The sequence below is a fragment of the Dipodomys spectabilis genome, unplaced genomic scaffold, assembly GCF_019054845.1.
Source record: "Dipodomys spectabilis isolate Male_0828 unplaced genomic scaffold, ASM1905484v1 ptg000188l, whole genome shotgun sequence".
NCBI classification, from domain to species: Eukaryota; Metazoa; Chordata; class Mammalia; order Rodentia; family Heteromyidae; genus Dipodomys; species Dipodomys spectabilis.
The window spans coordinates 4,222,569-4,236,627 of record NW_024870865.1 but is presented as its reverse complement, the minus strand read 5'-3'; the positions used below and the strand labels follow the sequence as shown (position 1 = coordinate 4,236,627).

General features: G+C 40.5%; 1 protein-coding gene across 1 annotated transcript in view; it reads right to left on the bottom strand.

The window, feature by feature from the left end:
* Positions 1–14,059, bottom strand: part of Vps13d (vacuolar protein sorting 13 homolog D) — a 237,077-nt gene that overhangs the window by 131,213 nt on the left and 91,805 nt on the right. The window contains exons 39-44 of the mRNA XM_042695737.1: positions 13,330–13,452; positions 10,981–11,055; positions 7,659–7,764; positions 6,314–6,466; positions 4,037–4,172; positions 1,972–2,019 (exon numbers count right to left, since the gene is read on the bottom strand). Of these exons, the coding sequence (XP_042551671.1) occupies positions 1,972–2,019; positions 4,037–4,172; positions 6,314–6,466; positions 7,659–7,764; positions 10,981–11,055; positions 13,330–13,452 (641 nt within the window). The remainder of the gene's footprint in view (positions 1–1,971; positions 2,020–4,036; positions 4,173–6,313; positions 6,467–7,658; positions 7,765–10,980; positions 11,056–13,329; positions 13,453–14,059) is intronic.

Below are 14,059 nucleotides of genomic sequence, written 5' to 3'. Positions count from 1 at the left end.
ACTATCTTCAATTTCATTCAGTCTTGGATCTGTCTTAGCTCAGGTTTCATCTGATTTTATTTGACATGTTGAGCTTTTTTTTTTTTTTTTTTTTTGGGGGGGGGGGCCTGAACTCTGGGCCTGGGCGCTGTCCCTCAGCTCTTCAGCTCAAGGCTAGCGCTCTACCACTTGAGCCACAGTGCCACTTTCAGCTTTTTTCTTTTTGCTTATGTGGTACTGACAAATGGAACCCAGGGCCTCATGCATGCAAGGCAAGCACTCTACCACTGAGCCACCTTCCCAGCCCAACATGTTGAGCTTTTCATTTCCAGAATTTCAATTTAACTTTTTTTCAGGATTTCTATAAGTTTACTGAATTCCACATTATTATCCTGCATTGCCTTCCTAATTTCATTCAGCTATTTATCTATATTCTTTTTGAATTCATTCATGCATTTTTATGGATCATCTTTAATTACACTTATGAATCTTATAATCATCCTGAATTCTTTGGGATATCATTCATTCCACTTTCATTAATATCCATGCTCATCAACTTGTTTTGAAAGGTACACCATATCTACCTTGAATTTTATACTGGGATTTTCAAATCTGAGGCCAAGTTGTCAGCTTTTTAGGTTGAATCACCTATGGACTTTCAGTTCAACTTCTCTCAGTGTTCAGGCAGGACTGTGCAGTGGCAGGGTTAAGGTGCCGCTTCACACCACTAGACTAAGAGGTTGTAACTCACCTACATGTTCAGGGGACCAGGCTTAATTCCCAGCACCACTTAAAGATAAAGAAACTATCTGGAGTCTCTTGTAGTGACTAGTGTACAGCTTGGTGCTATTAAGGGTGAGGCTGGTAAGGTGTCCACTTCTGTCCTTTTGTCATTTCAGAAGCTTCTCTACTTTACATACTAGCAGCTGCTTCTGGTTACAAGAAGGTCTGCAGTCCATGGATTGGACAAGTTCTCACTTGCTCTCCAGATCGCCTAGTTTGTGCCCCCAAGATAGAGCAAGCATCCAAGTCAAGGAATGTACCCCAAATGAGTCAGAAAGCAGGAGAAGCAATCAGGGCACTGAGCTCTGTACTGCTGATGGAGAACTGAGACTAAGGCACTCTCTTGCTGGTCTTAATGCATTTATATCCTGCCCAGCAGTTCACTACTCTGTGGGAAGCAGGAATCTGGGGAAATCAAATCATGTGGTTTGTAGGTCTTGGGCTCAGAGCTCTCAGTCATGCCTGGCAGTAAACTACAGCAACTAGCAGATAGCTCATAGAGGCTCTTAGTGCTTTCAGAACCTATCCAACAGTATATTAACCTGTGGGTAGGCACTTTTATTTCAACCATGACTTCATATCCAAATAGAAAGGCAAACTATAATTTTCTGATGAGCTTTTAGAGGGACACCATCCTAAGCACAAAACTGTATCAAAGCCCAAGTCTCCACTGGCCCTAAAAGCCCTCTATAATCTAGGCCAATGACATCTCCATAGTCCCATGTTCAGACTGACATGAAATTCCACATTTCAAAGCTTTCAATCCTCAGTGAGAAGAAATTACAAATTCAAGACTGAAAATTTTTTTATGTCACCTTGTCATATTTCAAAAGCCAATTTTTTTTCAGGGCAGGCAAAATATGGAATCTCACTATTTGTACTTATGATTTGGGCCCAATATATGAAATACATATGATTTGCATGACTTTTGGACCTAAATATATGAAATACATAGTCTTACTTGGATAAATTTCTATTTTTAACTTTGAAAGAAAGAGACATTGGACCAAAATATTCTTTACTGTAGTATTCATTAGCACATAAGAGGGAAAAACTTTCTTGCAAATTCTTAGAAAAGGAAGGTGATCATTAATAGAAAAGGACAGAGATAAACACCAATCACATACATTTGATAATGTCCTCTGATCATCAAGAAACATAGGGTATATATACTCAGTAAGCACAGCAAAAACCAGAACTCATACTCACATAAACCTGTGGATGTATAATATTTGTTCTGCTGCTTGGGCTGCCAATCTAAGAAAGATTCAAAGTCAGAGAGTCAGCTGATCTAAGATAAAAGGCATACTTTTCTTTTTTCTTTTTATAATAAGCATCATTTAATTCAATAATAATATGATTTGATTAAAAGGATGGTATTTGAAAATAGTTTCAGGTAAAGTATATCTATTACAAAGATAAAACATCATTTCTTTCTTTTTTTTTTGTCGGCCGTGGGGCTTGAACTCCGGGCCTGGGCGCTGTCCCTCAGCTCTTCAGCTCAAGGCGAGCGCTCTACCATTTGAGCTACAGTGCCACTTCCGGTTTTCTGGTGGTTTATTGGAGATAGGAGTCTCATGGTCTTTCCTGCCCAGGCTGGCTTTGAACCGCGATCCTCAGATCTCAGCCTCCTGAGTAGCTAGGATTAGAGGTGTGAGCCACCAGCGCCCGGCTAAAACATCATTTCTTAACAGCTGTGAGGACCACAATATTTACTCTACAACCGTTTAGTTTGTGCAAAATCTCTCCAGGACACATCAATTCAATGCAAAGGTATCTATGGGGAAAATCAGAACTTTCATTGCCTGACATGAATTTAGGCAGAGAAGTAATTTGAAAGGAAGAGCTACTTTTTTGTTTTTATTTTTCTTTCAGACAGTTTGAGTACTACACTGCAATGATGAAAAAGAAAAGTTATAAACCAGTGCCTTCTGCACGAGTATTTTTCACACTATCTACAAAACTACTGTTCCTACCTCCGCATGGGCTATTCCTAAATGAGTACAATTACCCAATGCAATACAAGTATCAGGAAAAAACACCCATGGCAGCTACCCCAGCGTCTGCCTGCACACATCAGTCAGGGAAGCTGCCTACAACTCTCTCCAATGGCCCTACAGCCTGAAGACTGCAGACTGGGGTAAAACTAGGGTAAGGGTGCTTGAGTATGCGTTAACCAAAAATAAAGGACAATGGGCATCTCCCTTTGCACCATAAAGAAGGATCTGGGGCAGGGAATGGTGGCTTATGCCTGTAATCCCAGCTATTGGGGAGGTAGAGATCAGCAGAATCATGGTTCAAGTCTAGCCGAGGCAAAAAGTTAAATGAGACAGCATCTCAACAAATGAAGTAGACATGGTGACATATACCTGAGGACCCGGATACAGAAGACTATAGCCAGGAGGATCACAGTGAAGGCCAGCCTTACTTACAAAAAAAAAAAAAAATTAAAGCAAAAAGGGCTCGAGGTGGGCTCAAGTGTCTGTCAGAGTGGTTGCCTGGCAAGCAAAGGGCTCCGAGTTCAAACCCTGATACTAACCAAAAAGCAAACAAACATGATTTGGGTGTAAGGAGCTGAAAGGATCAAGGAATAGCATTATAAAAAATATAAATAGCATATAAATTAGGAAGTTTAACATTATGTTAAATGGTCAATATAGATGGCTTTCATAAGATCTGCATCCATAATTCAACCAACTTCCTCCAGACTGTGTACTATGTACTATGTAGTGAGACTTATGATAATCACACCTGAACTGAACATATACTAACCCTTTGTTTATTGTTCTTATCCCCTAAACAGTGTAACAAACCATTTACATAGCATCTACCCAGTAACAGGTAGTGTATGATGTGTGTACGTTACCCACAAACCACTATATCATATTATGTAAGGGCACTGAGCATCTGAGCATTTTAGCATGGGGAAATGGTTGGAGTCCTGAACCCATGCTCCAGGGATGCTGAGACTATATTCATGTTTACAGACTAGTAAACAGTCAATCAGGCCATCTAATTATAAAGTGTACCTTCCCAGGTGAGCTGATATATTACTGCCAATACTGTATCTGTTTTCCACTGAAATTATCCATTGTCTGGTATATGTGCATATGGATGCCTCTGGCTGAGCCAATATAATCTAAAGTCTTCTTTGTCCCACTAGCAAAATTATTAGACAAAATTATTATAGACTTAACTATCTCACAGCCTAGTTCGTAGGAGTTGAGACCACACCACCACTGTACCATTAATCACCCATTCCACAGCCACTCACTGTAGAAGAAGATGAATTTTTATCTGGTGCTGCATATCGGAAGAAGGTTCCTACTTTGTCCACAGACACTGGGCTTACTTGCTCCCAGCCATTTACTCTCACTTGCAGCTGATGGATCCGTAGGTCATGGGTGTGTCTGTTAGGAAGGACACAGACAGGGAAATCAAGCATAGTGTCAAAAGGGATGGAAAACAGAATGAAGACTCCAATCTGCTTTACTATATGACATAAAAAGCCAGTCAGCTAAATTGTTTGGGAATTACCTAATACAGGGGGAAAAAAAATCAAGAGAATAGTTGAACTGGGCTTTATGTTTGTGGCATGAATTGAAAGGTAAAAAGAGCCCAAGCAAGGAGGACAACTTGCACTCTCCTGTACTGTATGCTTGTAGGTTTGCTCCTTACAGCTCCCACCCCAATCTTCATAAACTAATGGTGTCAGTGAAACCATTCCAGTGCAGTGGTAAAAACATGCCAGCAATTGAATCATACAGCCACTCTACATACATTCATACTTACACACACACACACATATACATGGATACACATGTAAAGTTTTTCTTCTTGGTTGCTCTGTTGAATGTCCTACTTCTCTCAGAACCACACTCAGTAGTTTGGCTCCAGCTCTACTTGACTAGAAACCGGTAAACAAGACAGAACCCTCAGTTTCAGGGCTGAAATTGGAACAGAAGGCAGTGGGCAGAACAGAAGGAATAGGAGGAAATTGCACATTTAATTCTATTTTAGATTTTGCCTAATTCAAGCCAGAAGTCTAAAACAAGGAACTGAATTTAAGGCTGACAGGAAAGTGGGGGGCAGGGACGAAATGCATGGAGTACAGAGTGCCAAGGGAGGAATATGCCCGAAGAGCCATTGATGTTGATGAATGCAAGCAGAGCAGTAGGACCTGAAGTGGGTTACAGAGCATGAAAACATAAAACAGAAATAACAAGGAAGTCAAGCCCTTTCCAGACAGAGGCAGCGCTTATTCAAAGACACTGAATTCAGTCCTGTGGTTCTCCAAGAACTGTAAACTATGTGGCAGGAAAGGACTATGCTGCCTAAGGTCGCCTCCAGGAACAAGTCCACAGAACAAGAGTCTCCCCCCACTCCGGTGCTGGCGCTGGAACCTGGAGCCTTACATATGCTAGGCAAGCACTCTACCACTAAGCTATATCCCCAGACCAGGATTTTTGCTTTTAGCATTTTTTCTCTGTAAAACCCAGAAACCCATATGCTTATAACCCTTGCAGAGGAAGAAGCGCCTAGCGTGGGAGAGGCCTGCAAAGACTTCAGCACATGAGAGCAACATGCAACTGTAACAATGCAGGAACTGATCTCTTCTGTTTCAGTTCAGCCTAAAAGCCACCAGAAGCTCCAACTCTAAACTCTTCACCTATCTGACTTCCAAGTCTTAGCCTATTCAGACCATGAGACAGTCCTTCCACTTAAAAATGTTTGCAAATAATAAGACACTTTATTAGACATCTTACAGTCTCATTTACCAGACATAAAATGTTTTATCCCTTTGGTGGGCTATTTCAGGAGTACATCAGCCTGTGGTCCCTCTCAGTGAGCTATTTTCATACTTATTAGGATCAGAATTTCTTGAGTTTTTTTGCTGGTTCTGGGATTTGAACTCAGGGCCTGGGCACTGTCCCTGAGCTTCTTTTGCTCAGGGCTAGAACTCTACCACCTAAGCTACAGAACCACTTCCAGTTTCTTTTGAGTAGTTTATTGGAGAGAGATAGTGTCACAGACTTTTCTTCTCTGGCTGGCTTCAAACTGTGATCCTCAGATCTCAGCCTCGATTATAGGCATGAGCCACCAGCACCTGGTGGTTGGATCAGAATTTCTATCTTACCATAATTGGTTCTACTTCTGGAGATTTTCCACCTACTACAAACAATATATGGTGTAAACGCACTCTAGGTTTGAGTTAATGTGCTGTGAGAACCTTGGAGAACAACATGTCACCTTTGCATCAGATACCAGGCCAAGACATAATAAACTTGAGTGTCACCATGTGTCTATGCTTTACATGTTTTATAAAACACACAGCTCATCTCCTCACACATTACATAAATGGATAATGGAAAGAAATTTATTTTCCAACATAACAAGACAGCCTACATTTTAAAAAAGAAACAGCAATCTTCAAAACACCTTTTACAAGTAAAATATTGACATTATTAATAAGTAAAAAGGCAAAATATGAGAAATAATTTTTCCATTTTAATTTTTAAAGAGAAAGAATAAACGATCATCTGTTTGTTACCTGTGTCGTAACTTCCCTCTGGCTTCAAATTCAAAAGGAATCTCTTCGCCAGTAAGGACTTCTCGCCACTCACTAACATTGTGTGTATCATCCAGAAATGCTCCATTCCCTTCTGGAACCATCCCTGGACTCCCACTGTGAGACAGTGCTGCCCTGGAAGAAAATCATATACCAATAACCAACTATGTCTTGTTCATTCTCTTCACAAGAGCTCTGCACTGAAGAGCAGAGATTCCCCTTAAAACAGATCCACAGCCCTTAAGAGGCCAGCCACTGTTATTTCATAATTATTTCCAGTTTTAGAAATAGCTGACAGCTGGTTCTGGGCATGGTCATGTACACCTGTAATGTCAACATTCAGAAGGTTGAAGCAGGAGGATCCTGAGTTTAAGGAGCTACATAGCAAGACTCTCTCTTTTCCCTTACCCCAGTTTGTTGTTGTTGTTGTTGTTGCTGTTAGTCACGGGACTTGCACTCAGGGCCTAGGCACTGTCCCTGAGTTTTTTTGCTTAAGGCTGGTACTCTACAACTTTGAGCCACAGCTCCACTTCCAGTTTTCAGGTGCTTAATTGGAGTCTCACAGAATTTCCTGCCCAAGATGGCTTTGTTCTCAGCCTCTTAAGAAGCTAGGATTACAGATATAAGCTGCCAGAGACTGACTAATTTTTTTTGTCTTAAAAAGAAATAGTGCCTATCAAGTCACTTGCCTCCATTAGGACAGTGTGGCATGTATAAATTAAAGCATGACTTTCCAAAGGAACCTTTGAGTGACTACCCAGTTTCCAGACCTGCTATTGAATACAAGTACCTCTCTTCCACAGCAATCATGCTTGGTGTGGAGGCAAGAGAACTGAGATTTCAAATCAACTGACTCTGTTACTCATTTCATTTACCAATGCTTAAACTGGGAAGGTCGCTGTGTATTTGAAATGTTGAGTCAAGATCTGAACAGCAGTCATCAGATAAGGTTCTCACTGAGCTCAGGCACTCTCTTTTAGAGTTGCAACATGATTCAGAAATCAAGTTTGTTTGTTTGTTTTTGTTTTGGGGGCTTTTTTTTTAGGTATGAGGGAGGATGGAGGACATTTTCACAATCATCTTGGAAGAAAAATGTAAAACATTTAACAACTACATATAGATTTAAAGAAAAAAGCAAGGGTGACAGGTACAGAGACTGAATGGTTTTTCTTCATACTCCTACTGGACCAACTTCTCAGACTAGATTCTGTCTGTCTCAGTTAAAAAGGCAAATTATTGATTCAATTACAATCCCAGGGGCCTCAACCAGGGCTATTTTGCTCTGGTGACAGAGATGGCTCTGGAAGTCAGGCTAATTGATCCTTACCTGGTGGGTGTGGTAGTCAGCGTTGCAAACCACAGCGTACAGCCCGTGTGGTTCCTCAGAGCAAAGGGGACAAAGGGCTGCCGGCGCTTGGGGGTTTTCACCTCTGCTATGAAAAACAGAACAAGGCTATTAACATCTGCCTCCATCTGCATGGTAGAGACCCTCCCCATACCTGTGGACAGGGCCCACTGCTGACTCTTGTGCAAAGGGACTGAAGGCAGAGGCAAGAGAGTGAAGAACCACAGGTCAGTGAACAGGGTAAATGAAAGTTCCATGCATTTGCTAGCTGCTGTGGGACATCTGTCCTTCCCCATGTCTCCCACAGGTCTTACAGCTCAGAAAAGAGCATCCAGACATGATCTGGCTGGAACAAGAAAGACACTGAAATGGTCTACTACTTTCAAGAAATATACTCTATAAATAGGTAACCTAGACTGTAGCATGTACTTAGTTTTTCCAAACAGTCTTTCCTTAAGGAAGTTTCTTTTTATAGAATGCATATCAATTGCAAAAAAAAAAATCCTTCATCATTCTCTTAGGATGATAGCTGGATTTTTCTCTCTGGAAAATCAGGGATATACTATCTCAAGTCTTCTTAAATGAAGTTTTTGCTCATTTTTAGCATAGGCTTCAGATCCAGCACAATAAGGTAAGCCACTATGAAGGCTACAAAAGAACATAATACATGGCATGGCTTCACAAACCAACCTAGACCTGGGAAACTGCAGAGAAAAGACAACCAATACAAAACTATAAGCAAACAAACTCCAGAAAAAGGTGACTTAACTATAAACTCTGCAAGAAGTCCAAAGAAGGCTCTCTGGTGCCTGGGCTGCCTCCAGACTAATCCTCAAGCCCTCCTGGCCAAGTGCCTACGTCACCTCCAATGCTACACAAAGCAAGCAGGAGGCAGAGGCAACACAGAGTGGCAACACAGCATACAGCCACTGCCAACCACTCTGGGCCCCAGTGCCCAGCCCTATTTCACTCTGTGTCCATCCTGAAAGCACAAAGACAGGCTGAGAAAGACTGCAAGGTCATTGGTCTGCACCAGGACAAAAAAAAAGACATCTAGATAGGCAATAAACACGGACAAGGGAAGGCACCAGGGCAAAGCTGGGGTCAGCCTACAGGCAGCATGCTGACCACTGACAAAATGCAAAGGCAAAGGGTGACCTGTACTGCTGTGATCATCCCTGCCTTTTAGTTAGGAATGGCTTTCTCTTGTGCTTTTATACCTTCTACAGTTCTCAGAAGTTTACACTGTGACACTGGTACCGTCAGTGGCTGAGAGAGACCTAAGACACAAGAGAAGCAGCCTCCCTTATATCCCCACAATTTCGTAGGGATACTTCTAAAGAGAAGTATCCCAGCACTATGCCTATGTTCATCCCAGTAGCCTCATACAGTGATGCTCATCAACCAGAAAATGAAGGAGTAGCTAAGAGAGGGAAGTAAATCACCCATGAGTAGTCCACTGGGTAAACAGTATTTCATGCAGCACTGTAGAAAGCGCTGCCTGCCATGGCAGCAAGGAGATACAGACCAGGAGGAAAAGGGAGCAGATGTGCCTTCACATCCACTGGGGGAGACACTGCCAACTTCCACTTGCAAACCAGATTTAAAAAGAACAGGTATCAGGTGGCTTTGATCACTTTGTTTGCAGGGATCTACAAGGGCATCCATAAGCACACAGCTTTGGAATTTCAGAGCATGGTAGCACACTGCTCAAGTCCCTGAGCTCTCTATGTTGACCAGATATAACAGTACAGGCATCAGTAACCCACTTCTCTAAGGAGAAAAATACAGGGCATGCACATGAATACACACCAAACATCAAGGAACAAAACTGACACTTAACTGCCCCAGGATTCAAATAAATAGAGAAAATTCCCAGATCCATCAAAGACAACATTATCTCCTGATGTCTAAAAAAAAAAAAAAAATCTGCCTTCCATGCCCAAATTGAGTATCTCTATGAGCTGAGATAACCTAAAGTTTTTTCACAGAATAGCTCAGCCTCAAATGGTTCCAGCAGAGGAAATTCCTACAGTTTGGCCTCGTTTCCTTGTGTAGCTTGCCAACTATAACAATGTAAGTTACACACTAAATAACGCTCATTCTATCAGAAAGGATCTGGTTTGTTAATCATAATAAATACATAAAGCCCATGTCTGCTGCAGCAGGAAAGTACAGAAAAGCTAAGGTATACATTCATGAACAAATGAAGATGAGAGCCCTCCCTCAAAGATCTTAACCAGTAATAGTTTGCAGAAAAACAAAACAAAACCTAACATGGAAAGATACTCTGTTGTAGTAGTTGCGTGTTTGTTTTGTTTTGTTTTTTAATACAAGGTCTTACTATGTTGCCTAAGCTGGTGCTGAACTCACAATCATCCTGTTATCAGCCTCTCAAGTATTGGGACTACAGGTATATACTACCATACTGGATCAAATGCCTTTTTTGTATTATAGATCATGAGTCATGATCCAAACTAATTGCACACAAGCCATCAATCACTCATATTAAATGGTGCTCTATAAAGCAAAAGAAGACATGAGCACCTTGGCATTGCAGTTCCCCAATCACTTACCAGTCAAATTGTCAAGAAACCTAAAGGATAAGGAATAGAAAAGTTTTTTAAATGCCCCACCCTACTTTTTTGTACTGGAGTTTGAACTCAGAGCCTTGCACTTACTAGGTTGGAATTCTACCACTTAAACAAACCTCCCCAGCCCTTTAGTCTTCAGTCACTTTTCAGATAGAGTTTTCTCACATTTTTTGCTTGGGGCTAGCATCTGAGGAAGGCTGTAATCTCCTATGAGATTATAACTGTCTTGAGGATTTTTTTTGTCCTGTCTCTTAGGTTCTTAAATCCATATCTAAAGAAATTAACAATACCAGTTTTTTTACTGAGAACCTTTTTCTTATTTTATGTCTGATTATTACTCCTCATATTTTATAGACCCCCTACATTCCTGTGAGAACAAATGCTTACTGGGTGTTCTGTAAGCCAAGACACAGAGAATTAGCAGCACTTGTTGACAGATGACGGTACTCTTCCATCTACTTGCTTTAACTGGCTTTGGCATTTCTGCACCATATACTGTAGAGTTTACTCCATTTACAAAATTAAAGGAGATAAAAGACAGACAATGGAATACAACTCTTCTGACATAATAAAGCACTACTCTATTCATTAGTTGAAAGTGTTCTTTCATGCTATGTTCCCATTCAGTTCTGATCAACAAAAATAATTGACATTCAAGGCAGTTCTTAAACCAAGAAAATGAAGCAAGCCCTCGCTTGGCTATACTGTACCTCTAGCATAGATCTGGTGCTCTAGGTTAGTCAGACTGGCTGTACTCCTAGTTCTAAGGTAGACAAGGGGAAGGCCTGGTAGACAGGAAAGACAAAGTTAGAGGGTAAGAATAAATATGGTGAATAAGACTCACCTCCAAACAATAAGCACAAATAGAGAACATTACAAAAATAGCAAGCATCATGCAGGTACAGGATGATTCTTCCTGTTCTTACTAAGAGCAAAGAACATTCTTAACAAAATGAATACAACCTTTTTTTTTTTACCCTGGCTTTCATTATGATGGCTGTGCCAAAGCAGCATGCTGCTCTTTTTCAAAACATATTAAACATTCTCTACAGCAGAATAACTAGCCTTCTGAGGATTTTTTAATTTAAAAGCATGTTCTTAACTGGCACAGAAAAGCCACAGAAACCGATCAGTATGGTTTTTAAGGGAGGCTGCTCCATTCCAGGTGGAAAAACATAGTAGCAGTAGAATCCTGGTTCCCCCGGCCTCGCACACTTGGGGAAGAGTCAGTCTGGGCTCCATTAAACCATCTCTAAGGATTTATCTCATCATACTGTTTAAATTCTAAGTTGAACATGAACTGTCTCACTGTACATTTGAGTTTGGTATTTCATAAAATGATTTAGAATATAATATATATTAATATATATATGAAAGGTTTAATAAAAGAATCTCAGCTTTTACTAAAGTAGGCCCACAATTATGTCAAAGTGAGACAATTTTCCTGCTGAAGAAACAGCACAAGAGGGAAATCAGCATTTCATTAGGCTGAGTTTCATACTAAGAGCTGCTCAAGATGCTGGTCTGAATAAAGAAGCACAACTTGGGAGGAAATAATACTAAATACTCAAATAAGACCTAAAGTCTGTGATCAGTTCAGCAAGGTTGAAGCCAAGAGAGAAGCTCAATAATCATTTTGGTGGGACTATTAAAAAATTATAATCCTGGCCTATTCAAAGAATACTATCCTACAATTTCTAGAAACAAAGACACCTAGAAATTTAGGTATATTAGTTATGTGTGATTAAAAAGATATTATCACACCTATATCAGCCTAAGTAGCCATAAAAATTTGTATAAGTAAAAGAAGGCTTTTATTTAGCACTGGTATTACACATTGACTAGGTAGCTTATTAACTACAGAAGCATAGGGGTTGGGGAAGAGGATATCTTTTATTACCGTCCTAAAGATCAAATCTTCCTGGTATTTGCACAGACTCCTTATTCAAGATCCCTCTGTATAAATAACATTTTCAGAAACACACTCTCTTGGACATATTACATACATAAAGATTATTTAGCATCTTCTGGGTAGACTGCTAGGTTTCTTGACACACAAACAGGGAAGACTAGAGTAGAAACCAGAGCTGAAAGGCCCTGGCTCCTAAGCAACAACCTCAAGACTCAGAACAGCCTGGGAAGACAGAGAACAAGCACAGCTGATATTTCTTTCTTTCCTACTACAAGTACAGAGGGTTTGAGTATACACCCTGAGGAGAGCCAAAACAGAACAAATATTTTAGACACTAAGAAAACCCATTTTCCCATGACATGTTTGCAGACCAGATGGAATATTTAAGTATTCATGAGCTATGTGAAGTCCGGCCAAGCCTCCCCAAAGAAACCACACTGAAAGAGTTGAGGCTGAGTTGAATTTGGATGACAATGGCTTGTGGAACAACTAAGACCATGCAGTTGTCCATCACAATCTCCCCAGTTCTGAGGAAAACAGAGCTCCATGGTAAGGCTCTAAATAAGGAAAGAAAACATCATCAAGGGAACCAACTGGAGAACAAACTGACTCCTCTTTCCTCAAAAGGCTGGGTATTCAATTCTTTTATACTATATGAACAATACAGGGCTTCTCTTTTAAAAATGTTTTTCCACATGGGATCCTGCCCTTCCTCTTTTCAAGAATACATAAACCTTCTATCACTAGCTTTAGATGTTAGAAAAGATGTCTTTAAAATCTGATTTTTAAAAAAAATTCAATTAACTGGAAAAACCAATGTTGTGTTGAGGAAACACAGACCAAGCAACAGTTGATCTTGACATAGTTTCAGTGTACCAGCTCATTTACAATGACACCAGATTTTAGGAATTTCGTGTTGCAGATCCTTTCTCCCAATATAGGTGGAATTAAGAGCCCACATTAAAAATTCAGTAGATTGTGCCAGAAAACTGTCTCTTGAAAAGACTAAAACAGAACAATAGAAGACAAGTCATAATTTCCCATAGATTTCTCCATGAAGAATGGCGGTTCTGTCTGCATTTCTCAGTGAAGCATTGCATTGTGGTCAACAGTGACTCAGATAGATATGGGCAGGTAAAAATCTTACTTTGTCCAAAGCATGGAGGATCTACTGAAGAGCCCATCCAGTCTTCTGACTTAGTAGAATCCATTTCTTTGTCTTCTTTACAGTAATCTGCCATCCATGATTCCTTGGTACTTATATACTGGTCTACATGAAAAAGAAAAATCCACAAAGATAGTAAGAAGAGAAGTAGAAAAGATTGAAAGTTCATATTAAGTAATTTCAATTCAGCAACATAAGCTCTTCTTAAGTGCCTCTACATGCTAGAACTGCTGCTGAGATGGTATGTGCCCTGGAGAAACTCAAATCTACATGGAAGAGAGTAGCGTGAACAAAACAACAGCCACCACAAAAACAAATGTCAATGAGGCTTAAACAAAGATGTGAATAAAATGCCCCAGTGGCACAGATTTACTGTTTTGTTAGAAGTGGAGGAATAGATACCAAAGCCTAGAGAAGACTTCAGAGAGGTCTTCAGATTCAAACCATTGTTCTGAGTCTGAAAGAATGAATAGTTTAGCAATTGCCAATGTGATTAAGAATGGAATGACAAACTAGACACAGGTGACTCATGTCTTAATCTGAACTACTCAGGAGACTGAGATCTAAGGATCAAAGTTCAAAGCCAGCTGAGGCAGGAAAGTCTATAAGACTTGTCTCCAATTAACCACCAAAAATCTGGAAGTGGAGCTGTGGCTCAAGTGGCAGAATACCAGCACTGAGCAAAAAGAGCTAAGAGATAGCACCCAGGCCC